The sequence below is a fragment of the Perognathus longimembris genome, chromosome 3 (genome assembly GCF_023159225.1).
Source record: "Perognathus longimembris pacificus isolate PPM17 chromosome 3, ASM2315922v1, whole genome shotgun sequence".
Classification (NCBI taxonomy): Eukaryota; Metazoa; Chordata; class Mammalia; order Rodentia; family Heteromyidae; genus Perognathus; species Perognathus longimembris.
The window spans coordinates 106,947,399-106,974,940 of record NC_063163.1 but is presented as its reverse complement, the minus strand read 5'-3'; the positions used below and the strand labels follow the sequence as shown (position 1 = coordinate 106,974,940).

General features: G+C 46.7%; 1 protein-coding gene across 2 annotated transcripts in view; it reads right to left on the bottom strand.

Annotated features, from left to right (window-relative positions):
* Kirrel3 (kirre like nephrin family adhesion molecule 3) overlaps positions 1 to 27,542 on the bottom strand; it is a 555,543-nt gene that overhangs the window by 110,854 nt on the left and 417,147 nt on the right. For both annotated transcript variants that reach the window (XM_048343661.1, XM_048343662.1), the window contains exon 2: positions 2,335 to 2,412. In XM_048343661.1, coding sequence (XP_048199618.1) covers positions 2,335 to 2,412 — 78 coding nt within the window. The remainder of the gene's footprint in view (positions 1 to 2,334; positions 2,413 to 27,542) is intronic.

Sequence of the window (27,542 nt, the reverse complement as noted above, 5' to 3'; positions counted from 1 at the left end):
AACTTATGATTAGCTTCTGTTCATTCATTGTTTTCCACTTGCCCCTTTGCAAGTTGTTATTTTTTTGGAAGGCACTCAGGAGGGGAGAGTGGAAAGAGAAGAAAATAAAAAAAGATACCAAAATAAACAGGGAAACAAACGAAAGAGGAGATCACTCCTCTGAGTGACAGACACCCTATTACATTCTGTTAAACAAACAAATGTGTTTCCATGCAGCAAAAGTAGGTCCCTTGCATTTATTCTGAATTGGAAATATAATGATCACCACCTTATCCTTAATGGAAGAAGCAGCTAATTGTTCCAATAGCTCACGAACTCCAGCAACCTGGAGAAAAATAATTACTTTTTTTCTCCTTTTTAGCATTTTATCAATTGTTCAATTTATGCTCAAGGTAGGATGTATGGCATGGATGGAAATTTTTATTTTGTGATCAGTGTCAGGGCTGCTTTTCCAGCTTAATTATTAATATGTAGGAGTTATAATGACTATTTTGAGTATTTGTAAAAGATAATTATAAACCATAAAACAACCCTTCCCCCACCATGCTTGTAGATGCCTTTCTTAATGGAATTTAGGCACTGGAACATTAGGAGGAGACAAGTATATAGTGTGGCTGTAGGGTAGCAAGGTTGTCTGGGGTGGAGGCAGGACTGTCCCTCCCCTTACCCTAATAATTTTTACCCCTCCAGGTCTGGAGGGGACCCACCTTGTGCCTCTCCCCTTCTGTCCCACTGTCTTTCCCTCCCTCTAGCCTGTCTGTTTTGTTAGTCTAGCCTTGGAACTCATCACACATGTTGCCTCAATTTGCTCACCACTCTTCCATTTCCTTGGTCACTTAGAAGCTGGGGTCAGACACTTGGAGTTTCAGATTTCATGAATACAGCCCAGTTCCTGACTTTTCTCCCCTCTCCTTCTTCTTGGCTCCTCCAATCCCTAGGAAGCTAGATTCAGACTCTCTAATGAGCATTGTCAGCAAGAGAACATGTGTATTCAGCACCACGGACAGAGGCACACTGTCCATTCCCACAAATGAGAACATACTGCCTACCGCGCTCTTCCAGAGGCAGTGATGGGAAGGGAGGGGGTGATGGAGAAAAGAGAAGGGAAAAAAGAGTCAATGAAAGAGATTGATAGGCAGGATGCCGGTTGCACAGCCCCACTCCTGGCTGTGCTCAGCCATGGGGCTCCTACAAATGAGACGTGGCTTGTTGGAGTCTGCTGCCTTCTTGCGGCAGGAGGCAAATGGGGGAGGTGATGGCTTCCTGGGCTTCTATGATGGGTGCTGGAGACAGATTCAAAGCTGGTGAGGGCTAAACAGAAGTGGGGGGGTCTCATGGCTGGTGATTTGGGAGGGGAGCCATCTGCAGATTGTAGGAAGAGGACATTAAAACTAGATTATGGTCTGACTATGGGGGGAGGGGGCAGAGATGATAGAGGGGAGCCCCCTTCTCCTTCTCCTGGAGTCGGGGTGAAGCTATTGAGTCTCAGAGCCTTGGAAGGGAGAGGCCCATTTCACAGCAGGCTGGATTGGTGCTAAGCCAAGGTTTCATCTGTCTAACTTTAATGAATAAATGGCATCCCCAGCCATTGTTTATCTACTTTTGAATCCTGACAAACAGTCTGTGGCATCTGACGAAGAGGGTTATTAGCTGTCTGAAGACAGATGGCTGGGGGTGGGGAGGCTTGGCTCTTTATGGCACAAGAGTCCCTCTCACATCCCAGGCAATGTCAAGATCAATACCTTCCCCAAATCTTCTGTGTCCCAAGTGAGCCTTAGCAGAGAGTGGGAGAGGAAGGCACAATGGCCCATGAGTAGGAGGGAAAGGTGGGTCAGTGAAATTGGAAGATGAGCTAGATTTCTAAGCATAAGCTCTTTGAGAATATAACACTGCCTCATCTTCTTTAGGATTGTCCTACGTGCCTTGTAAGGTGCTGCTTACTCAATGAGAATTCAAGAAGCATGAATGATTTCAGGGAAGGCTGGAGAAGTTTGGATTAGGATGACCATAGAGACAGCATTAATTAGCCTGGGTATGTGGGTGGTAGAATAAAGGCAGAAGAAGAGAAAGGAAGAGAAGTAGGGGATATGAAGGGAAGAAGGAAGATGGCCAAGGAGAATGCTAGAGGTCAGCACCTTGTTCTTCCAGTGTTAGTTGCTTCTTCCCATATTACTCTCTACCCAGCTTCAGGGAAACAAAACTGAGCTGCCTGCTCTGTTTTTGGAGATGGTCAAGGTTTTTTTCTCCTTTTTTCCCCCCTGAAACACAGTTGTAGACATAGCTTCTCCCTCCACCCACTATTACACCTGAAATGCTAGAGAGGTACTCACTGACCTTCATTCATTCTCCGAAACTTGTCCTTGGCCATGTAGCCCAGCACGAGACAGCATCCTCTCTTCTGGAGGCCCAGCTCTGGAAGGAAAGCATGAGTGGGTGAGTTGGGAATGAATCAAGTGTTAGAAGGGGGCAGTGGAGCTTGTTGCTTTCATACCTAGGGCTATGTATTTACTTAGCAAAGATTTCTGTAGCACCTGCTATATTCCATGCATAACTTTAATCCAGTCACTCTTATTAGATTCTCACCATGTCATGTGGGACTGTACCCATATTTCATATCATCCTCCTTCATAGACTATCAAGGAAACAGCCTTCAATGAAAAGATGGTGAAGATAAGATCTTCAACTGAGGAATCTATCTGGCTCCAGAATCTACGCTCATAACCATGAATCTTGGGCTTTCTTGAAGAGTTTTCTATTCTAGATGTGGAGATAGTGTTTCCACAGCACCTGCGGATTGCGATCAGATAAGCCAGAGGAGGGGCAGAGTCCAGCTGTCAGGGTTCCAAGTAGGAACAGTGCAGCTAGACACACAGGGTGACCCAGGATGAGGGTGTGATTTGGGTGAGTTTGGGGAAGACAAAGAGGGTGAAGGAAGGAAAAAGACATGTTCTACCATTTAGAATGTGTGAGTTTCTGGACAGAGAGTCCTGTCCATTCTTGTACTGAGACACCATTCAATGCCATGACCCAAGACCTCTGAAGTACAGACTGGGATGTCGGAGAGACACAGAACTCAAAGTGCTTTGACCTCCTGGGAAAACAAGATAGAGCAACAATCCCAGGTGGCAAATGTGAGCCAATTTACCTATCTTTTGAACAGCATTTTATAAATCAGTGCCTGTTGTGTGTGAGCACTGAACTGGCAAAGACAAGGCTAGCTTTCTTCCTGCTACTTATTCTTTAATCCTGATTTGTCTTAAGAACTTTATGGATTTTGAAGCAATTCTATACCTATCTCCACTTTCACCCCCATAACAACCTAATGAGAAAGGCAGATGGGCCGTTGCTATTCACATGATCCAGATGGGGAAACTGAGGCTCAACAATGTTAAATGACTGCCCCCCCTATTTTTCTTTTCTTCTTCTTTTGGATTTCCTGTGTCCACTTCTTCTCTGAGAAGTCATTCAAATGGGTCAGCTGTCAGGAACTTGGCAAACAGATTTCTGGAAGAAGGAATGTGATAGCATCTGTCCCTTCCCTGCAACTTCCCCACATTACCCTGGTCTTGTCAAGGTTCCTGGGCACCCGTCTGCTTCCTCCTTTGGCATTTCAGTGAAGGAGGCTTTCACTGAGTGGTGGGTCACGGCAACTTCTCCACAATACTGGGTGTGTCTCTGAGCCTCAGCCTGTTAGTGTCATGGCTGTCAAGGGATAGATAGAGAGCTAGCTTATTTCTCCTCATACTTCTCTATTCTACCTTATGCTGCTTGGGTCCACCCTCTGAGGGTATCAGGATGAAAGGGAAGGTAGGGCTCAAGAGACCCAGATAAGTCAAGCTTGGGGGCTCATGCCCTAGAGAGAAACAAAGCACAGCAGGTGGTGGCAGAATGCTACAGCCCAGGGAGGCTGCCTGCTTTGATCTCTTGATTCTTTAAAGGGGTTTATTGACTATCAGTAAGGAGCAGAGAGGTAGATCTGAGGGTGCTGTTTCCAAAGGCATTCACTTCTCTTCCTTCCTTCCCTTGCACACTCACTCATCTGAAGGCACAGGCAAACTGCCCTCACTTCAAACAGCCTTGCATCTCAGACGCCCAAATTGACGATGTTAAGTTCTCCCATCCAAGGCCTTGGCCCTTTCTTTAGGGGCTCCCGCTCTGTCGAGAGCCATGTGGATCAAAGCCCCTTTGATGTTTACTTACTATATTTGTGGATTCTTTCTAACAACCACCTCCAAGAGGCAGGAATGCAGCATGCCAGGAAGGAGCCAGCTGTGAGCTCCAGCCAACGAGAGCTTCTTGTTGGATGAAGCCTGTACTGAAACCCCAGTGTGCTGACGACAGGCAGAGTCAGCCTGCCCATTAGCATGGTAGGTGCATTGTTCACCATCAGAAAGGGACAGTTGCTGACCCTTCACCATTGACTTACTCCTATCTAGATCCTATCGGTGATGGCTCCTAATGAGAAAGGGAGTCTGTGTTCATAGATTGAGCTGGGGTAGGGTGGGGTGGGGGGAGTCCAGGAAAATACTGGATGGATTTGTCCAATGTCTTGTTTTTTTTTTTTTTTTTTTTTTTTTTAAAGCAGAACTCTGAACTCTCAGCCACAAGGGGAAGGAAAGAGAGAATAATTCTCTCAAAGATGAGATGCAACTTGTTGCATCTGATTATCGATGCTGCTTGCCTCTACCACATTAAATCAGTTCCTAGCCTATGCTATGTCACATACTAGGATGTCCCTAGGTGATTGCCTGAGGAGAGACTGCACATACACACAGTTATTAGGAGCAAGAGTCACCCTGGTTATGTTAGATTTTTGTAAATGAATAGGAAAAGAAGTGGTTTTTTTATTTTTTACAAAAAACTTGATTAATAAAAGAAATTGAGGACAAAGTAATTTCTCAATGTATTTGGCTCATTTAGTTTGACACGTGTGGGTTAGTCTTAATTATTTAGGCGGCTACATTACAAGGCGCTAATAAGCACGCTGCAGAAATTGATTAAGCAAGAGCACTCTCTGACTGAGTCTTTGCTGAAAAGTGAGGAGGAGCTACTGGGGGTTTCCTGCAAGAACAAACATGTTAGAGGGTTAATGAAATGAGAATTTAGGGTGCTCTTTGGAGAGATTTGTGGAGCTAAACTGGAGGTCAGGAAGCCCACAGGTAGAAGCAGGCAGGAGGGACAGGTGTGGGAGAGGGAGGCGAATCGGGAGGCATCCTGGGGGAGGTCTGACCATCCATAGAATGAAGAGGAAGCCAAAGTGGTTTGGAGAAACGTCCAGTAAGTTGAACTAACTGGACAATTAAGGGAGAAGTCATAGAACACATTGGAAAGGACAGGAGACTTCCACTTTGTGAGGTAGCCAGCCACTAGACTCCCACCTTTTTTTTTGTCATATGTTGAACAGCAAGATGATAAGTAGATATTGGGGCTACTGTGCATTGTTTCATCAGTATGCAGAACCTTCCAGAACTGCTTCCCCCCTGGAGGTGTTCATGGAAAATGACTGACATGAGTTGGGTTCTGGCTGAAAAGAGAAAAATTCCTAACATATGCAGATGAGGTATGTACTGACCAAGGAAGAAAAAGACGTAGGCGATGTGGCCTGTGTGAGCAGATATTGGTGCTTTTCTGGGGAGAGGAAGAGTTTGCACCCCAGGGAACAGTTGCTGTCTGCACTATGAGCACAGAAGGATCACAGAGCTTTCTTTTCTACCTCTGAGCTTCTCATAGGTAGCATGGTACTTGGCACATGGCGATTGCTTGGGGAAACTACATATTGATTCCAAGAAAGAGCCAATTTAGAAACTTCGGGGGGGTTGGGGTGGGGTGGGGGTGGGGGAGTGAATAGTTTTCCCTAACCCAAGGCAGGATGGAAACAGATGGGCTGAAATGTAGCAGGATGTGTTTAGGTTAGGGTAGGAATGGTTGTTGAGTGAATGAAAGATGTAATTCATCGGAATGGGGAAGTGCTCCACAAGTAGGGAACATGGTGGGGTTTCCTCCTGGGAGGAATAGAAAGGGAGGGCTTTGGAAAGGGAATGGGTTTTCTGCAGCTTTAGAAGGTGTGGGTGGGACTCTTTCCAGCCTGAGAATTCTTTTATTCTGGCCAGTAATAATAATGACACACTACAGTTTACTTCCCATTGGTGGCCTACTTATTATCATTATAATTATTATTATTATTATTATTTTTTTAGGATGCTGTCATTCTTGGTATCTTATTAGATGCTCACAAGAGTAGACAAGGCAGAAGTTATTTCCTCCATCTTGGATTCAGAAACCAAGGCTCGGAGTCATCAAATGACAATTCAAGGTGGAAGTTGTGAGCTATTGATGGTATTAGAATTGAAATTCAGGGCTTAGACTTCAGGGCTGATTTCTGGCTGAGTTCTGAGGGTGATGAATTAATTGGGAGGATCCCAGGGCTGTGGATGCACTGAATAAAGAAGACAGACCAAAGACCAAAGACTAGAGGACAGAGATCAGTGGTCTGGGCCAGGGCTGTGCTATGGGTTCAATGTGAATGTCATACATGTCTTGGAGTTCTAATCCCAACACCTCAAAATGGGAATGAATTTGGATACAGGGACTTTGCAGAGGTGATCAAATGCCCCAATGAGACAAAATTAATGTTCTTCTTCAAAGAGAAACTTCAGGAGCACCCCTCCCCCTCATAACAGAAAGAATCAACAGGAAGGCAGCCATCTATCAGGCAAGAAGGGAGAGAGGTCTGAACAGACCCTCGCCTCACAGCACTTAGAGAGGGCCAATCCTGCCAGCAGCTCCATTTTGGACTTCCAGCCCTCAGGACTGCCAGCAAATGCATGTCTGCTATGAGAACCACCCAGCATGTGGTACTTGGTAGTGTGGCTTTAAGCAAACTCATACAGACAGAAAGGGGGAAGAGCTGGCCTTCCCATGGCCATCTGGCTATTCCTTTTGGCCATGATTCTCTGGAATAAACTTGGCAGGGTCAAGGATGGCCTGTGAGGAACAGCATCACAAGACTGCTCAGCACGCACCCCCCCCCGCCCCAACTGATGACAGAATGACCATTATGGCAACTAGAATGGGATAGTGGGGTTGGGGTGCAAAAGATAATGGGCAAGAGGAGAGGTGAGGAGCTGGATCTACATTTTCAAGGGCATTCTTGGGCAATCTGGGATGCCTGCAGCCTTCTTCCAATGGGAGGACCATGCTGGTCAGGGACAGTTCTTGCTCGTTCCCCATTGGCAAGTCAGTGAGCTCTCAAGCAATCATGGCTCAGGCTGGTGAGAGTAGACAGACACTCCTACTTTCTCCTCATATCTGAGGCCATTTAGCACATGGGGACGGGTGCTAGGAGGAGGTCTTTCCTGTCCTACCTCCAGCTTGGTGCTCACCACACAGTTCTGATGATAGGGTGGTGGGATTGTACATGATAGAGTGTTTATTTTTTTATGCTGTCATGTTTATTCTCTTAACTTCTCAGGGGTGAAGACTAAATCTTTTTCTACTCAATCCTATTGAGACTCAGACATGTCTCCAGAAAACTAGCAAATGAGAAATTGAGTGTGGTCAGGATGCTATGGGGTATGGCTATCGCACAGATTTCAGGAGTGGAGAGAAAGAGATGAGAGAGGAAACAGGCAGGCAGCAGATTCTAGAGGCTAGCAGATGAGTGTCCTAAAAGTCTGGACCTTCTTCTAGTGCTAGGCAGGGAAAAGGAGGACATCCTTGCATTGAAGAAAACCCACCGTAGTGCAGGGAAAGATGATAGAAGAGGTGACCCTGGAGAATGGAGAGCAGCTGGAACACTCCAGATGAGAGAAAGAAGATGGCTTTACATCTGCTCCCCTGCCCTGTTCTCTGAAGACAGCCGGAGAGCACAAAGCAACAGGTCCTTCCGATCCTTGCCTCCTGACATAGTAGCAGAGGAGCCCAAAGTATCTCCAATTCCCCAGATGGTGCCTCAGACCATATGGAGAAAACACCATCTGGACCTGGCTGGAGTCACCAAGAGGCCAAGATGCTTTGGAACTCCAAACTAGCACAGCTAGCTCATGACACACTGCCATCCTTAACAGTGGGCGGCCTTCAGGGTTTCTCTGAGCTTCAGTCTTCTTGTTTGTACTTAGTTGACACTAAGACCCTCTCTGCACAATTCATATGAAAATCCAAAGAACCAACCCATGGTGAAAAAGTGTTGTGAAGATGTTCTATAAGCAGAAACCAAATATCAGAGTGGGGTCTAGAGATGGCCATGTTATTCACTTCCTCACTTTTTTGTTTCTTTATGTGAAAGTGGAAATTCAAGGAGGTGAAATGACTTTGCCAAGGTCATCTGATGAACTCCCTGGTGGTGTTCTTCAAAGGTTGGCATGGTAGAACTGGGCAAGTAAAGGAAGTCAGAAAGCCTAGCCAGGAAACTGTAACAGGAGAGACAAAGGTGGTGGAGGTTCTGGGAATGGAGTAAAAGTGGAGGCTCTGAGAGACATTCTAGGGACAGTATATGGGGTTAAGTTTTGTGGTTTTTTTTTTTTTTTTAAATACATATATATTTTAAACAGCTGAATTGTCCTCAGTGCATGTCTGGTTGTAGGTACTGTGGGTAGGCCCTACAAGCATTCATTTCCCTCCCTTCCCACATACAACCAGTACTTGTTAGTAAATTTAACTGGAATAAAATCCACCCCACAAACATGCACGCACTCATAGGCCACCACGCGCAAGCCCAAATAATGTTTCAGAGTTTTGGGCCTTTGTAGTATTTGCTTAGATGTTACTCACTGAGCATTTTACTCTCTTTCCAAGGTAAGATACGCATCTGAAATGCTCCCAAACCCAACATGTGAGCATGGAGTTTCAGCGTTTGAAATGTTTGGAACGATGATTTAATTATGGAGGTATAGCTCCTGTACTTGTGAAAAGGTAAATGAAAGTAAAAACAAAAAAATCCAAATAACAGTTCAGTAGAGACCATGTCACAGGTTATACCAGAGGAGGGGTGAGGGCTGCCCCAGGAGCCCTCACAGGAAGTGAGCTGTGCCCTGTGGAATGGCGAAGAGATGGAGGAGAGAGCGCCTTGAAGGCTGCCCAGTCATCCTGGTGTTATTTCTGTTGGGTGTCCTACCTAGTGGCCTCTCTTACGGATGACTGTCACTGAACAGCCAGCATGCTGTCCTAGGATGCTTCCTTACCCACTACAGGATGCTGAGGCTTTATGTGTGAGAAATTTTCACTTTGATTCTGCCACACTCCTGCTTCCTGCCTCTGTTCCGCCTAGTCCCATTTTCAGCATAATTACTCACATCACAGCCAACAAGGATGGCCATAAATCAAGCAGAGATGGCTGTTTTCTGATCACCTTCTACAATAAAGAGACCCAAGGAGAGAATAGGGAAAGGTTTCTTAGTGTTGACTAGTGATTGGTTCTGGCCCTCTAGGACAACTAATAAATGTTTAATAGCCCAATAATACCTGTTTCATAATTTTTGAGTCTCATTGCTTGCTAATCCAAGTTTATTAAAGAACTATAAACTTTACATTGTTGTAAAGACATAATTGCTATTTCATAGCTTATTTAATATGAGTTAATTATATTAGAACCAAGTTTCCCCCATTCATATTAAGTATCAATTAGTTGCTTTAAACTATTGATTTGTATTTAATTAACTATGCTATTACATACCAATTAAATTCTTATAAGAGAAACTTGAAACAGCTGCGGTCCTAAATTAAGTTTTTAAAGTAATGAATAACATGGAAAGCTCATGTTGAGTTATTATCTTTTAGGAAGACTTGATGATCATTTATGATAATTCCAAAAAGGGTCTGTGACCTATCCTCACCCACCACTTCAAGTCTCCTTCAGAGGCCTGCAGATCAGTACTTTGTCGTTTCTTACAGCAACAGTGGCGGATGGCATTGAGTAACCCTTTACCAGCTCTCCCTCCACAGCTGTCTTAGTGAGGCCATTTTTTTTTCTGGTTGAGATAGCCCTATCCACTGTATGGCCAAGACAGGCAGCAATATTAACAGCTTTTCACTACCAGCTGTGGATCTAGAATTGCTTGTGTTGCTATTGGCCCCGGATGCTGTGTGCCTGCAGGAAATCTGGATGCCCATGTGGTCATCCATCTTCTGGCTCCTTTAAATCTCTGCTTCATTGGCCCAAGTCTGTATATGTCAGGGAGGAAAAGGACAGCCAGCACTGACTGAGCAGTAACGGGCCTTCAATACGTCCATTTAGTTTCCCTCTTACAACATGAGAAAAACAGCTATGGTCATCCTGGATATGATTTGTAAAGAAATGGACATTATTTTTTTTTCAGTTTTAGGGGCTCAAATCCAGGGCCTTATACATTCTGTATAAGTGCTACCACTGCTATAATTCCAACCCCTACAAACGGACATTTTAGAGGGAAGAACTTTGCCCAGAGTCGTGCAGTTGGCATACAATAAAGCTTAGAAGTCCTTTTCTGTCTGTTTGTGGTGAACCCTGCCACACCTACTTTCCTGAGATGTAACTTGGGGCCCATTCTGCATCCCAGCCCCTTGGCATGGCTGATAGCTTGTCTATTGTTACCTTATTTCTTGGCACGGTTAGATCCCTTTCTTTCTTTCTCTTCCCCTCCCCCCCAGTTTCTGCCCAGGGCCTTTCTGTCCACTGATAAGCTGTTTGGAATTCCTACACCGCCACCAGCTGACTCAGAATGAGTTTGCCTTCTAGGGTGCTTGTCCATCAGTTGGCAAAGCCCCCCAATACTCTTTTACATACTGGAATGGAGACTCTGGCTGTGGCCCTTGGAGCTGGACATTTTGTGGCCGTTAGCATCACTAAGTACTCACCCACCTGGGATCACGCCTTCATTAACTACTACAACAACCCGGCCAGGCACCAAGTGGTTGTGATTTACTAGTTTCTGGGCTACATATTTTGCAAGCATTATCTTTGTTAATCCTAGGTATATTTGACAGAAGAGAAAACCGAACACCAAACAGGCTAAAGAATATTCTCAGGGCCATCCAACCAGTGAGAATCGGGGTCAGTAGAACAAATTATAAACTGCATTCTTTGGATTATTAGTGTAATGTATGTGTGTGTATGTGTATATGTGTGTGTGTGTGTGTGTGTGTGTGTGTGTGTGTGTGTGTGAATAAGGTTGGCTGAAGCATTCTATGGGAATAGTTTTGTCATACATACAGGAATGAAGGCTTCGGCCCAAGCTGTAGCCTGGATGTGTGCACACTGCCTAGGGACCAGCCAACACGCTGGGGAAGGGAAGAAGGGCTAGCAGAGAGTGCTGGCTGACAGTCATGGGCACCACAGCCTGGTGTTCAGGGGCACTGAGAGGTGCAGGGGTGGGGAGGGGAGAATGACCTCCTGGAGAGAGGCAGGAAGTAGAGGTGAGGTTGGGGAGGCATGGGCAGCGTTGGTCTGCTCAAGATGCTCAGCAGGGCCATGGCTACAATTAGGTAATGTGCTTACATACCACCACAGAACTCATTTATGGCCCCAATAACATTGTAGAAGCAGAGGATTGACTGAGAGAGCCCCCTAAGAACTTATCACTGGAGTTAGGCAGAGGTGGATATCCAGCCTTTGCCCTGAATTCCTATGTCTTGCCAGACAAGGTGGAGGGAGATGCCTGCATTCACTTGATACAGCACTGAGGGCAGACAGAGGAAACATTGCCCCAAAGCAGAAAGAGAGAACAGTTTTAGGGGTCTGTGAGGTGTCCCCTCCACTTTCTAAGTAGACAAGCAGCACAGGAGGGGGGTGTCAGATGGTGGTGGCTCATTTATGTCTCCCGGTGAGGACATACAGCTGCCACATTGGCAGCCTAGTGGCTATGACTGGCCTTATCCGGGTAGGTTAGTATCCGGTGCCCTTGCCTTGTACCCCTCTCTTGCTTCTTCTGTTTTCTGAGCTGCGATCATCCTCTAGGGCATCTGAACTTGTGTCACGGTGGGAGCTGAAGCCAGCCTCGAGACCTCAGCCTCCAGGACACAGCAAAGCTCAGGCAGTTGCCTGCACCCCTACGGGCCCCAGCCCACCCAGTGAGGATGGCAAGGAAGCTGCAGGGTTAGGCGAAGACCCCGCAGAAGAGGCAGGGAATCCCGCTGGCCTCCCATTACCGAAATCCTCCCTGGGCCTTGCACACTCCATTACAACTCTGTATCTTATAATTAAATTGAATTTGCCAGTTACCTCTCAGCACGGCAGCAATTCAAGCTCATTGAAGGCTTTCTTTGTTTATTTTCACTTATTTATTTATTTAGCAATTATTTATCCAGCTATCCACATAGCTACCATGGAAGACCCTGTTGGAGTTTCTATGGCCTTTAAAAGTGAGGAAGCAGACACACGGAGGGAGGATAGGTGGGCGAATATAGTCATAATAATATTCAATGTACATACACAAAAATGGAACCAGGTAACTTGAGGGGATGGGTGGGGTTGAGAGAGATGGGGGAGAACGGTAGGAGGGGTGACATTGATCAAGACGCACTGTACTCTTGAACGGATAGGCTGAATGGAAACTCCTTTGTGCAACTACTTAAAGATAATTAAAAAAAAAGACAAGGAAACTCAAATGCAGACTCTTCCTATTGTGTTCAGGGAGGAGTCGGAGGTGGGATGGGGGTAGGGGAGCTGTAGCAAGTCCACAGAGGCAGAAGTTCTGACTCCAGCACAAGATTAGGGTCAAGGCCACAGAAAAGCTTCTTGTCCCCCCCCTCCCCCCAAGATATGGGTTGGATCCTGTCATTGATTCTGTCAGCCCTAAATTGTTTTGGAGGCCCTGGCCAATGAGCTTCATCTGGAGAGACTGGAACCCAACTCAGAGAATGAGGAAAGCAGGTTGTGCCTGGGAATCATTAGTAATGGACACATCTATAGGGCTTTGTAGCCGAAGGAACACTCAGCAAATACACACTCTCCTTCAACTCTCGTGGCACCTAGAAACTTCTTCTGAAAAATTTCTGAGAATCATGAGAGAGGTCCCACACTCACCCAAAGTCACCCGGTTGCGAATGGCAGAACTGACACTTGAATACAAGGCTTGTGGGGCAAAAAAAAAAAAAAAAAAAACCCAACACAAACAAACTCCAAACTGCTTTCTATCTCCCTCAGGCCCCCAGATCTAAGCTGGCAGCCTTAATAACTAAAGTTCCTTTCTTCTCTTTAATGATAACCTGTCAGTGATGGTGGGGGTGTCTGTGAAGGAGATCTTGGTAGCTTTGATTAAGGAATCAGCTTCAAACAGATTCAGGGGAGTGATTCGGAACCACCAGCCATCACTTAATAAGAACATGAAAGTTTACTCACCATGGGGTTGGCCTAGTGGGAGGCTGATTGCTAACAGGCGTGCCAGGGACTGCACAAATCTTGCACATCAATAGCTGGGCCCCAGAGGCATGACCCCATTTGAGGCCAACATATCTAGAAGCCCCACCAAAAACAAGAAGATGAAGGGAGCTGGGAGGAGTGTGCAAGAGTGTGTGTGCATGCACATGTGTTTGTGCATATGTGTATATGAGTGGGCATCTGTGCCTGTGTTCATGTATTACTATGGGAGAATGGCAGAGCTGATGGCTTAGACTCAACTCCCTCAGGGAGTCACCTCTTGCCTTCCTTCCTCCCTCCATCCATCTAGTCATGTCATTCACGAGCTGTTCTGTGTGGTCTCAGATGAGATGAGGCTCCATGCCAGCCATTTCTTGGTCTGTTCAGGAACAGTCACACCCTTGAGGGTTACAATGCAGCTGTGCTTCTGCTACTTTCCTGACCAGGTAAAACCATCGGAGACATTGTCTCAGGCCCTGGCTAGTCCAGAGAAATGGTCAGAGCAATGCAAAGGAGGGTGGTACTTCAGGGCCTGGATTTCAGGGGAGATTCATGTGTCTTGTTTGTCTGGAGAAAGTTCTTTGGCCAGAGGACCTAGTAAGGAAGGCCATTCTAAGAGAAAGTGGGTCATTTATATTGGGAGGACAGCAAAGCATAGTATCTTGGTCACTCCTGGTTTACAAGCCAGGTCCTCTCCCAGCTCCTAAAGCCACCAGAAGCCAGCACAGCACAGGATGCTTGGGCCATTGATCCTTTGCCTTTGAAATGTCTTGCATAACCATGAATCCCTTCCAACCATGTCTTGGTTCTTTTCCTTCTCATTCTCCTCCTCTTTCCCCCCTTCCCCTCCTCTTTTGCCTCCTCCTTCTTCTTTCTCCTTCTCCCCTCCTTCTCCTTCTTCTTCTGGAAGTATTGGGATTTTAAACTCAGGGTCCCACAGGTGCTATGCAGGTGCTCTCCCTTTGAGCTACATTTCAGTCCTTTTTGCTTCAGTTATTTTTTCAGATAGGGTCTTATGATTTTTGCCCAGGACTGGCCTCATCTCCCCATTCCCTCCTCCTCCTCTGAACTATGCCTTCTGTTTTATTACAGATGTGTACTACTACATCTAGCTCATTTGTTGAGCTGTGAATATATCGAATAGTTGCCCAGACTGGCCTTTGAACTCCCATCCTCCCGATCTCTGTTTCCCACACAGATGGAATTATAGGTATCCATTACCATGTAGGGCCTTCTGTGGCTTTTTTTTTTTTGGTTCAATTTCAAAATGCAGTGGTTCTGAAGAGCTGATGGAGCATGCCTCTTCCTAACACCAAATTCAGTGACGTCACACTGGGAGTTTCCAACCCATTAGGATGGAAATGTTCACACGAACAGTCGGCAAGGCTGTCATCAGGCCTGTCTTCCCTTTCTTTCTCTCCCTGAGAAGGGACTTATCTGCATCTTCGTGGCTGAGCTTTCATATGTGAGAAGCAGGTGGCTGACCTCAGTTTGGGCTTTTAGGTTTGTTTCCAGGTGACTGAGGGCCCCAGCTATTGTTTCTGCTTCATTTCAGGTGAGTCTCCATCCCTCCAGCCCTCTATTCTGTATTAGCTAAGCTCAAGCTGTGGAGGCCTATCGAGAGCCTGTGGGTAGATTAGGAGCTCATTGAGGGTCTCCCCTTACCTTCCAGGGGCTCTGTTATTCCACTTTCCAAGAAGGCAGTGACTGGCTCTCACAGCCTCAAGACAGGACAAGCTGACAAACCCCTCATGGGCAGCAGCTACTAATGGTCCTGAGTGCATATCTGGAACCTCTTGTACTCTTTGCAAATACTCGGGAGCATGGGAGGTACAATCCTTCTTATTCTCTAGTCACTGACAGTAACATTTGTGGATTGGGATCCTGTGGAGGAACTATTATCCTGGGAACCCATGGGGCAGTATGATCAAACTGCTAAAATGTGTCTCCAGGTATGATAAGCACGTCACACAAATGATCTTGTCTTAACAGTATTCCATTTAATAGTGTTCAGATACTAACCCTACCAGGCAGCACTTTATCATCCTGATCATACAGATGGAGAATCCGAGGCTTTGGAAAGGTTAAATGTCAGCTCATCTCTAAGACAAATGAGCCAAGATTTAAAACTTGGTCTGTTTGACTTCACAGTCTAAATTCCGTTGATCCTTACCCATTCTCCTAGGTGTAGGCTTTTACCATTCACCGATCTCCACTTCCTGCTTACACTATGGGGATGATGATGCAAACAGCTCCAGAGTTCCTCAGTTTCCCCTCAAAGGAAGGCTCTGTGCAGCAGGTTGCTCGGAGAGTCAGGAGCCATTGTTCAAGGTCCTTCTGGCTGGGGTCACAGGGAAGATTGGCTGTCATGGAAAGAGAAGCTCAGCTATAGCCAAATCTCAGAGGCTGAGCACCTGGCAGTCCAGCCTGGCTGGGCCGGGAATGTGGTAGGGCTGAGAGGTGAGCCACAGCCCCTGCTGGAGACAGAGCTCTTGAGTTAGACACATGGCTGGCACTTCCCAAACCTGGTCTTCTTAGAGAAGCTTCTGGCTTGGTTTTCGTTAAGAGGCTGTTCTGATAAGATGGGTCAGCTTGGAGGAAGTTATTTCATTCTCTTCAGTCTCAGTTTCTTCCTTTGCAAAAATGGAGAGACCAAAGGCATAGGCCTGTGTGAGAGGAGCCAAGCAGGAGTGGGGGGAGGGGTGATGCAATAGGGAGTCTGACACTGATGATTTGCGTACAAACCACATGTGTATGTGTGTTCTGTGGTGAGATCCAAGCTTGTCATCACTCTCCAAAGTGGTGAAGCCTCACACCCGGATACCAGTCTTGAGTTCATTTGAGTTGTGGTGACACAATACTATAGACTGAGGGGTTTCTAAACAAGATAGCATTTCTCACAGTTTTGAAAAGCTGAGAAATGCAGAATCAAGGCTGCTTTGGTGTCTGGTGAAGGCCAACTCTCTGGCTGAACGGCATCTCTCTCTGTGTCCTCAAATGGTGGACACGAGCTTCCTCAGACTTCCAAGATCTTAATGCCATCCATGAGGGTTATACTTGCAGGAACAAATCACTTCTCAAAAGCTGTGACTCTGTCCGGTGCCAGTGGCTCATGTCTATAATTCTAGCTACTCTAGAGGCTGAGATCTAAGCATCAAGATTCTAGGCCAGCTCATTAAGGAAGTCTGTGAGACTCTTTATTTCCCATAAACCACTGAAAAGTCACAGTAGAGGTGTGGCTCAAGTGGTAGAGCGCTAGCTTTGAGCAGAAAAGCTCAGGGACAGCATCAGTTCAAGACCCAGAACTCCCTCTCTCCCTCCCCCCACCTCACACACACATACTAGATATGTGCCTCTTGGTGCTATTGTCTTGGAAGGTGATGGTTTAAATCCATACATTTGGGGATACATAGCATTCAGATCATGGCAGCCTCCAAATTAAGAACCTCTTCCACAAATATCTCTACAATCCCTTTAACTTTAGGTTTTTGTTGGGTCTCAAGACTTTTCATTGGTGGATGATTGTGACTTAATAATAAAAGGAACCAGGGAAACTGAGGGCCACTGGAAGGTCTCCTTGCAAGGACTTTGAGCCATTTTCCCCAGTGTTTGGAGCTCGGTGGAGTGAGGGGGAGGTCTGTGCCAGCCCCTGGCCTGCCAGCCCTCCTATCCGCTTCTGCCTACAATGCCATCAACCACTTATCTCACAAGGAGAGACTTCCACGAAACCCACTGGGACCCCTCTTTCCTTGATGGTGGGGTGAGGATGGGGCAGCAGGTATGGAAGCCAGGGGATGGCTCCGCAGGTGAATACAAGACTTGCCAGCCCAGCCAGTCCTGTAGATCAGGTAGTGTTTGCATCACATTTGCCCGCATGTCTTTGTGTGTTTTGTTATACCTCTGGTCTTGTGTACATATTTGATCTTGGGCATTAGTCTGAAATGTCATAGAATGTTTGAACCAGGAAGGAGCCTCAGAAGTCACTTGGTGTCCAGAGACACTCAGAGCACAGCTGTGTCTTCCCAGACTGTATGATGGGAATGGCCAGCCATGCCTGCCTTTCCTCTGCCTCTGAGGGTTGGACATGTGAGTTATAGTGAGAGTGGGTCATGGATCTTGAATTTTCTGTCTCTGGCCTCATGTTCCTTCTGCTTGTACCATTTGACACCACAGTCCACTCTCTTCAAAACCCTTTTAGAAACTTCCTCTCACCCTTCCATTCTCCTCTAGAACTGCTCCTCCCTTCCAGTGGCTCTTTTGCATCATTGGGAGATTGATTCCAGGACCCCTCTCCATACCAAACTCAGTCCATGCTCTGTTGCTTACATGCAAAACAGCAAGCTATTTGCACATTACTTAAGCCATCTTCTTAAACACTTTAAATCATTTCTAGATTATTTATCATATCTAATAAGAGTAAATGCTATGCAAATCATAGTTATATTGAATTGTTTAAGGGATGACAAGAAAAAAAATCTTAAAGTTTTCAGTAATAGATTCAGCTTCCCTCTCCATATTTCTCTCTCTGCTATGATGCTCCCCACAGACGTGGGGCCATGGTATCTTGTCTTTCATTCTACCCTTCTGGAATGAGAGGTGGGAGTGAATTTTGAAGACCCTGTGTCTCTCATACCCCAAACCTCCACAGAAACATGTCACAAGACAGCGGCAGGCATGGGTTGGCCTTGGATGGTCATCTTTCTGGGAACTCAGGTTTTCATCTTTGAGATTTTTTTCATAAATTCATTATTTCATTCATTCATCAAACATTGAGAACTCATGGTGTCACTTCTGGTTGCTATGGATATTGTGGTAGATAAGACAGTGCTTTTTGCCTTTTTCTCATTTTTGACAGCATGTACTTGGCTCCTCTCTCTGACATATCCCTTAGTGGTGGGAAGGTTCATGTGAATGTGGATGAGTTGTTTCTTGTCCCTGGACCTCAGGATCTCCTCTGCACAATGCTTTTACTACATCCTATAACACGCATGCAGCATGTGTGGTGTCACTTAAGATGCCTTGGCCTGCCAAGGACTGGGGCTAGATGCTGTGAGGTGGTGTGGTTGCAGGTGGGTGTGTCTGTGTGGGTTTGTTTGTTTGCATTCTGTCCTCAGGGTTCTTTGGATTTTTTTTTTTTTGTGAGGCACACTGGCCATGCCCAGTGCCCCTTTTCATTAGTTGAGGAGTGTGTAAGAGATACTGAATCCTGCTGGAGGTCTCTCTATTGGAATCCAAAAGAAAGGACAAGAAAGTATTCCCTGAGTATGTGCTCAGGAACTTATACACACACACACACACACACACACACACACACACACACACACACACACACACACCATTGCTCTGTACTGTAACCAGCATGGAAAGGGTATCATTACTTCCTTACTTCTCAGAGGGGAAAACCACAGGGCTCAGAGGAGCTTAGAGGGATTTCTCAAAGTCCCATGGCTACTGAGCTAAGGAGGGTCCTGAGGACCTGTGGATTTTTTTCACAGATGGCCAGGCAACATCTGGGGGGACACTTCTCTACCTGTTGGTTAGGGCTCTGACAGTATAGAAGGAAGAGAGAAAAGAAGAATGTTACTAGTCCTCTTTCAACAACATTTGTCTTGGCAGTGTTTCATATCGACCCAGTGCGCGGCACATGGATGAAGTATGCAATGGGGTCGTTTTCTCTAGGATCAATAAGCTGAGTGAGTTTGGATCTAAATTCATCAAAATGTCATCTGAAACAAATGCAGTCTCTGTACTTTTGAACTCAGTTGTAGATGGCCGAGTACTTGGGCAGAACTCAGGGAATTTCTTCTCTTTCTTGGGAAGAAAGTCTTAGACATCTGCTTTACCAGTATGGTTCCATTAACTGGGAGCAAGGGTAGGGGGTTTGTAGCTGGTTTGTAACTGTGGTAGACATCATCCTGGCCAAGGGCATTTCAAGGGCAGTAGCAGGGTGAAGAATGTTTTCACAGAAGAGGGGCTTTCGAGGTCATTTGTCCCACCACCACACCCAGTGCAGGATCTGCTCTATAGCAGCTCTTAGAAAGAGTTCCAATGGTTTCCTCTTGGTCCCTTCTAAAGACAGGAAAGTTCACTACTTAGCAATTGGTGCTTTTCATCTTTGAGAAAGTGATGGAAACTTCCTCTGTGTTGCCCTGAAACTTTGACTAATTTACTCCACAGATCTGCACCATGGACCCCACAGAATCAGAGAAATCCCTCTTATAATTATTCACTCCACAGTTTAGTAGGCATCTTTTTTCCCCCAAGAGAATGTTTGACATGTGCAGCCCTGGAAAGCCTCCCTGGTTCCTCAGCACTCGGAGGTTCTGACTTCACAGACGACCCTTCCTCAGCATCTCATGAAGGAGGAGGTGAGAAGAATGTGAATCTCCAGCCCAGAGGATTGGAAATAGAAGACAAAGCCTCTGGGCTCTGATGTGATATCCCCATGGGTGGTACATTTATATGCTAGCTCAGGCATTGCGTGTGCTCATGTGAGGGCAGCTCAGTGTGTACACAGGAGGAGAGCGGTGGTGTGCTGAGAAGTATGTGTGTGGATGAGCGTGTGTGCATGTGTGTGTGCATGCATGCAGCTTCTATAGGCCCTGGGGGAGGGGCTCAGCAGCTACCTAGCCTCCATTGAGGTATGAGTGCTGAACAGTGCCTGGCCAATGGGTTTCTGTCCCTCTGACTATGCTCAAATCCTGCTCCTTTTTTCTTGAGGACCAACTACATGTTTGGAGATGCAAAAACTGCAGCCTCTCCTACCACACAGGTCTGGGCTTACTGAGGTAAGGTAGAAAAGGACTACCATATGCAAGGAATCAGGCATCTATCTGAAAAGACAATTCCTACCCTCATTCCTTCGATCCCTGCTGTGCCAAGAACAAGTGTTTATATTGGTTTGGGTTATATTAAGACTGAAGAGAATCAAGGTGCCCAAGTTGTTCAATGTCACACAGCTAGGGGGCTGTAGGGACCCATGTGGATGAAACCTACAATGTACACTGTCCATCAGCACGTGCTACCTCCATGAGTCAACAGCCAAGGAAGCTCACCAATGTCTCTGTAAGGGAGTCTCTCCCTTCTGTCAGGCCATTGCCAGCCCTGGAAAGTGAGACAGACAACCGTAGTAAGGGCTTACCACAAGCCCTTAGTTTTCCCCACTTGGGAGGGCAGTTCCCAAATACAGGTGAGCATCCAATGCAATTCCTTCCATCCCATCCCAGTCCAGGCAGCTCAGGGGACCTGACATTTGCTCAGGTACCCGGGATGGTAAGTCACTCATCTTTCTAAATCCTTCTGCTTGTTGTTTGAGATTTTCTTCCTCTGATTTGCTTATTAGATTTCTACAGGGCCTTTATACAGCTCAGCACTCAATGCTCCCCAGAAATCACTCACTAATTTAACCAATAACCACTCTTAGGAACAAGCAGGAAGCCCCTGGAAGATCAGACCTTGGGAGAGGGAGGAGGGACCGAAGGAACAGGCTCCATCTCCTGGCACCCAGGAGGCAAGCACTGCCTCACCGGGCAGCTCACTGGGTAGTGCTATGTTTCTGTCATTTTCCACATCTGGATTTTTTAAATTTAATTTTTTATTGCTATTATAAAGATGATATACAAAGTTACAGTTACCTATGTCAGGTAAAGAGTATCTTTTTTTTTTTTTTGACAATGTCACCCCTTCTTGCGCTCTAACAGTATTTCCCTCCTTCTCCACATCTGGATTTGCCCCTAGATCTGGACCATTGCTGGTCACATGGTTCTCCAAGCCCCCACTCCACCCATGATCCCTTGCCTCTCTCTAGCACTGTGCCACATTCATTTGTTCATATTTTTCTCTGTCTCCTTGGGGCATAAGGTCCTTCAAAGCAAGATCCAAGTCCCCATTCTATACCTGTCACTCTACCTGGACCACAATGAGAGCTTAATGAATATTTGCCTAGTGGGGAAAGCAGAAATAATAATGATGTACTAGATTCTATTTCACTTCCTCCTGACCCCCCAGAGGCCCTCAGAGTTGGGGAGACAGGAGGAATAGACAAAGGTCAGCTGGGCTGGGCTGGGCTTGGCTAGAAGGTCCTCATGGAGAACATGGGACCAGAAGGGGGCACTTAGCATGCTGGGAATGGTCAGTCAGAGAGGGAAAAGGCATTAGAGGTAGGAGGAATGGCTTGAGCCAGCATCTGTGATATGAGACAGGAAGGCAGCTCTGTTGTAGGGAAGTCTAGAAAGGTAGCTTGAGGCATGCTAAAGGGTTTTGAATGCTAAACAAGGGGCCTGGAATTTGTTCTCCAGTGTTGGATAGATTCCAGTTTCACCAGGCCAAACTCAGGCATCAGGTCTATTATTTACTGTTCTTTTATGACTATACCACAGGGAAGGAGGGGGACATGGTTCTGCGCACTCAGGATGAGCTGGGCCATGTGTGATTTGAGTCTGCCTACTCGGGTCTTCCCAATTAGCCCAGCCCCACCCATAGCCTGGCCTCTGTGTTGCAGGTGACCCCTCTGGTTTTTCTTTGATTTTTCCTTCTGCTTTCCTGATATTAGGCATTCCTGGTTATACTAGACAGGTAATCACAGTTTCCATTTCGCAGGTAGGGAAATAAAGACTCCTGGGACTTAAGCATCCTGCCCAAGGCCCCATTGCTAAGTGACCGAGGGGCTTGGAACCCAGGTCTGTCAGCCTCAAAGCCAGGCTCTTCTCTTTGATCAGGCCTTGCTTCTGCTCGTAGGATTCAACTGGTATTCATGGTTGATCATGAACCCATCATTGAGGCTTTAGTTCTATCTCACAAATGAGAGTTCTCCACGGAGCCTCTCTGCACTCAGGCCAGGCCGGGACTAGCTCCCCACTGTCGGATGCCAGGTCAAGCTGTTTGCTAGGCAGTCTGCATTTCCTCAGCAGCAGCCCGGGGGCGCCTCACCAGCTTCGATAAGCCCTAGTTTGCATTTCTGCCTTCAATGTCTTGCAGGCACAAGCTGGTAACAGAACGCATTCCCCCTGATGCCGCCGGAAGCAATAATCCGGACACGGTTCTGGGGTTTAGTGGAAATCCTTTGCTGCAGCTGAAGACAGCAAAACCCAGCGAAGCAAGAATTTCAGCTGATGCAAAAGCTGCCCATTTGCCTTCCAAATCCAGGCTTCATGGCAAAGAGGGCTAGGAAGGAAGCCCAGGGGTGCCCTAACTCCCAGTCCGGTAGGGTAGGAAAAAGGGCATTCTCAGCAGGCCTAACACCTTAAGAAAAAGGGAGGGCAAAGTTGTCAAGTATTCCCCAAAAGGCTGAAAGATCACCATTTGATTTGGAGTTGTGTGCTGTCTGCACAGTAGGCTGACTCACTGTCACACATACTTTCCCACTAAGTCCTTACGACATGGACGTAAGAAGTTGGCTTATCCTTAATTTTCATTTGAGGCCCAGCTAGTCTAAGTGACCAGTACAAATTCATATAGTGCATGAAATAGTAGAACAGAGCCATTCACTGCAGACAGGGGGCCTCTGCTATCTATTACCTCTCCCCTCCTCTCCTCTCCTCTCCTCTCCTCTCCTCTCCTCTCCTCTCCTCTCCTCTCCTCTCCTCTCCTCTCCTCTCTCTCTCCCCTCCTCTCCTCTCCTCTCCTCCCCTCTCCTCCCATTTCCCCTCTTGCTCTCCTCTCCTCTCCTCTCCTCTCCTCTCCTCTCCTCTCCTCTCCTCTCCTCTCCTCTCCCTCCTCCTCCCCCTCCTCTCTTCTCCTCCCCCTCCCCCTCCTCTCCTCTCCTCCCCTCTTTTCCCTCCCTCCCCTCCCCTCTTTCTCTTTCTTCTCTCCTTTTTCCTTTCTCCTTTCCTTTCCTGCCTTTTCATTTCTTTCCTGCCCTTCCCTTCTCCTCCCTGTACTTTATTAGCACACAGTTAATAGTACAGAGGGATCCATTGTGACAATTCCATAGCTATAACTCCATAATTCCATACCATGTACTTTGAGCAAGGTGACCCTCTCTATCATGTGCCCTTACCCCCTGCCCTTCTCCCCCGTTTGCAAACAGATTTGCTAATTTCATTCTTCTGTCTTCATGAACACTATGTACTCTTGACAATCAGACTCTCTCCCTCTGCCCCACACCTGCTCTCAGGCATCATGGGAAATTCCCTCAGTGATGTAGCAAACTCGCTTCTGTGTGCTCCCAGAGCCTTCTCCATCCCATACACAGAGCTGGGGGTCTCAGACCCTCCTGCTGTCCTCAGCTCACTGTGGCCTCCTTTGGAGTCGAGAGGATGGTGTTGTTACCAAGGAAAATGTGCTCCAGCCCTTGGCTTGCCAGCAGCTTGAGGCCATGAGCTATCGTTCTAAAATGAGGTTTTCCATTTCAGAGATTCTCAAACCTCTAGGTCTGCCAAAACTGCAGGCCTTCTTCCCATGATCGCTGGGATTGTGGCCAAGAATGAGCTGCTCACAGACCCTTTCCCCAGCTCCACTGAAGCTGTGCTGACAGCCCGTCAAAGGCCCCAGCGCCTAAGGGATAGCCTCACACACCGGAGCATCTCTGTCTTTATATATTTCCATATTTAAATACAGAACAAATGCACAAAGGAATCTTGCAGAAGGAGTATAGTACCATATGCACCGCGGAATTAAATAGATCTTGGTTCCAATGTTAATGCCAATCCTTGTTCATTGTCTACCTTGGGTAAGACAAAACGAATGGTGACAATAATGTCACCTAGCACGGTGCCTGGCACATGGCAAAGCTCTATGCATGGAGGCATCTGCCATGGCACCTACAGCCTGTCTTCTTTCCCCATTTGGAGAGTGACAGCTGTAGTAATAGTCCACAGGCTACTAGGCAGGGAGTCTGCCTGTATGCCAGGCCTCTGGGGAAGTCTCTGGTGGCTGGTGCCTTCCAGAAGGCATTACAGGCCATTGTTTTAATCAATACTATATTATTTCCTCGCCACTGTCTATCCCCATGTTTATGATGTATAAATAGGGTTTTCAAATGTTGTGAATGCGTTAGTGTAATATAGCTGACATTCAGCGTATGCAATCTGGTGGCTGCCCCTCAGGACCTCCAGGAAAATGAGATGATGTATCTGCCGCAAAACCATCCCCATGAGTGAGATTTTTTTGAGAAACAGACTTTGGTGGTGGTCAGAGCATCCTGTACGGGATGCAGGCGGGTGCTGTGTGCTCAATCAAGGAAAACAGACAATAAACATGAGCCCGGGAATACCATCTGGCTGTTGGGGACAGTGTGGGTGGTTGGGGTCCTGGAAAGGGTGGTGGTGGTGTTCCCACTTCTCTTCTGTCTGGTCTAGGTCCTACACAACTCTACACCCATCATTCACCTCTTGCCTGTCCTTTCCTTGGAATTTGTCAGTTCCCCTTTTCTGTCAGTTGTGCTATGTTCTTGGCAGGGGGACCCTTTCCTTTCTCTCTCATATGCCACCCCAGGGATCTGCAAAGTCATGTCACATGTGTTTCTGCATGCCATGGGCATACCCTGGCTGTCCAGGTAGGCAGTGTATGGTAAAGGTAGTCTTTCCAATGGGCTTAGCAATTTTCTTCCTGTGCCAGGGTGCTCAGAATAACACAGTTGCTCTCCAGCTCCTCTCTCTGGCTCTCACAGGGTAGCAGTAAAATGGATGGGACTTTGGTTAGACGAGGGATGCTTTCCCACAGTGATGTCCTTGAATTTGAAGGTCAAAAGGCCACCTACCCCTGTGAGTTACAACCAACAGGAGAGAACCCCTAAAATGAGCCTATTACTCCATCAAGACACAAATCAGACAACTTGGAACTCATTGGCAGAACTCTCTGGCAATGCATTGCAAAGAAAACAATTTATTCCATGGTGGTAGTTTGTGGGATTTTATCAACAAGACGAGTTTCCGTCTACTGGGGCTTTTTTTGTTTGTTTGTTTTGCTTTTTATTTTTGTTTGGAAGCAAAAGACTATATAGGAAAAATGGCCTGATTTTCCACCTTCATGTCACACAGGAAAGAGGGCCCTGGGGTGGGGGTTGCTGACTCTAAGAAATGTAGACAGGAAGGAATCTGTAGTCTAGCACCCCCTCCGCCCCCTGCCAGTCTGTTCATCCATCTAGAATGCTTGTCAAACTCTAGGGGTCCATCTCACTAAAGGTACTCTATAAATGCAAACGGCATCGTTATCATTAAGCTCCAATGGTGGATTTTAAAACCCACCGCATACAGTGTGATTGGAGTCGAGCTTAGCCTCTCTTCCCTGCCTGAGGGATATGGGGGAGGTGTTTTTCTTGGCAAATAAATATGATATCATAAACTCTGGCAACAATCCAACCTGAGTAATGGCCGTCTGCTCTCCTAATTCCCTCCGCCGCTCGGAGCAGGCCCATTATTCTTTACTTCCTCTCCTTCCAAACAAACTCTGTATTGGAGAGCATCACTCAGCTGCAGGAACCCTCCCCAGACGTGGCTGCATAGGAGGGATGTGCTCAGATTACAGAGCACATTTGGGAAACCACAGTGAGACAATTGGCCCAGATAAGGTACCCAAAGATCACAGATGACAGTGGTTGCTCTCCGTGTGTCTTTCTTCGTAAGGGACACCGAGCCAAAGTCATTAAGAATCACATCGCTTAGCACTGCCAGTTCCTTCGCCTAAATCATTATGGAGTAACTAGGTAACTAGGTAATCCAGCTCCAGACGATATTCATCAGGAAGCACACAGCTGTATTGTTGAGCCCTCCCTGCGGGGTGCGGCTGGGCCTGCTGCAGAGCAGAGCTTCACTGCCAATTTCAAGTATACAACCCCCAGCTTCTAACTTTGGTTGTCATTAATCCTATCCTTGCCTTGCATTGCCTTGCCTTGGCCTTCCTTCCTTCCTTCCTTCCTTCCTTCCTTCCTTCCTTCCTTCCTTCCTTCCTTCCTTCCTTCCTTCCTTCTTTCCTTCCTTCCTTTCTTTTCTTTCTGTGCTGGTCTTGGGGCTTGGACTCAGGGTTTGGGCACTGTCTCTAAGCTTCTTTTGCTCAAAGTTAGTGCTCTATAAGTTGAGATACAGCTCTACTTCCAACTTTTTTTGGTAACTTAGTGGAGATAAGAGTCTCACAGACTTTCTTGCCCTTGCTGGCTTCAAGCCATAACCCTCAGATCTCTGCCTCCTAAGTAGCTATGATGACAGACATGAGCCACCAGACTCTAATTTGCCATTAGTTATTTACTTGATCACTTTGAGAGAGGTAGCAGGTATTATTCCTGTTATGGTTTGGTTCTTTTTTGTTATTGCTGTAGTTGGTTGTGAGGCTTGAACTCAGGGCATGGGCACTGTCCCTAGGCTTTTTTCCTCAAGGCTAGTGCTCTACCATTTGGAGCCTCAGCACCACTTCCAGTTTCCTGGTGGTTAGTTGGCAACAGCGACGAGTCTCATGGTTTTTTTCTGTAGGGGCTGGCTTTGAACTGTGATCCTCAGATCTCAGCCTACTGAATATCTAGAACTATAGGTGTGAGCCATAGGCACCTCGTGGTTTGGCTTTTTAAATAATCCCCAAGGGGTTTTGAAGGTTTGGTTATAAGTTTGTGGCACTACCGAGTGATGGTGGTGCCTTGAAGAGGGTGGGGCCTAATGGGAGGCATTTAGGTCATTGGGGGCCTGTTGGAACCCAAGACCCTCTGACTTCTTCTTTCTCTGCTTCCTGTCCACCATTCAGTGTACAGACTCCTCTGTCTTGCAATATCTTCCATGATGGACTGTCTCTGCATAGGTCCCCCAACAACAGAGCCAAACTGCTGTAGACGGAAATTTCTGAAACTGAAAGCCATAACAAACTTTTCTTCTTTGAAACTGTCTACCTCAGGTAATTCCAGTAACAGAAGACTAAGTAAGTTTCTCTCCTTTTATACACCTGGAAGATTATTTGATGGCTTATTCAGGGTCACACCATGCATAGAATGGAAGTAGAAGTTGAACTTAGGCCTTCTGACTTCCAGTCCTGTTGTTATTGTTTAATATGATGCCATATGAAATCTCATTGTTCTTTTTGGGCTGTAAAGACTTGGGCTCTGAGTCTTCCCAGGTTGAAATAATTGATAACCTCTAATATTCAGGGAGCTCACCGGCAGCCACTCAGTTGTATGAGAAGAACAAGGGGCCGGACTTATGGGAGATGGGCCTCAAGGCAGGCATTTGGCAAGAGCCTTGTCCTAGTAGCCTGAGTCCTAGTAGAGGGGCCAACCAGTGTGCCAGGCCAAGGC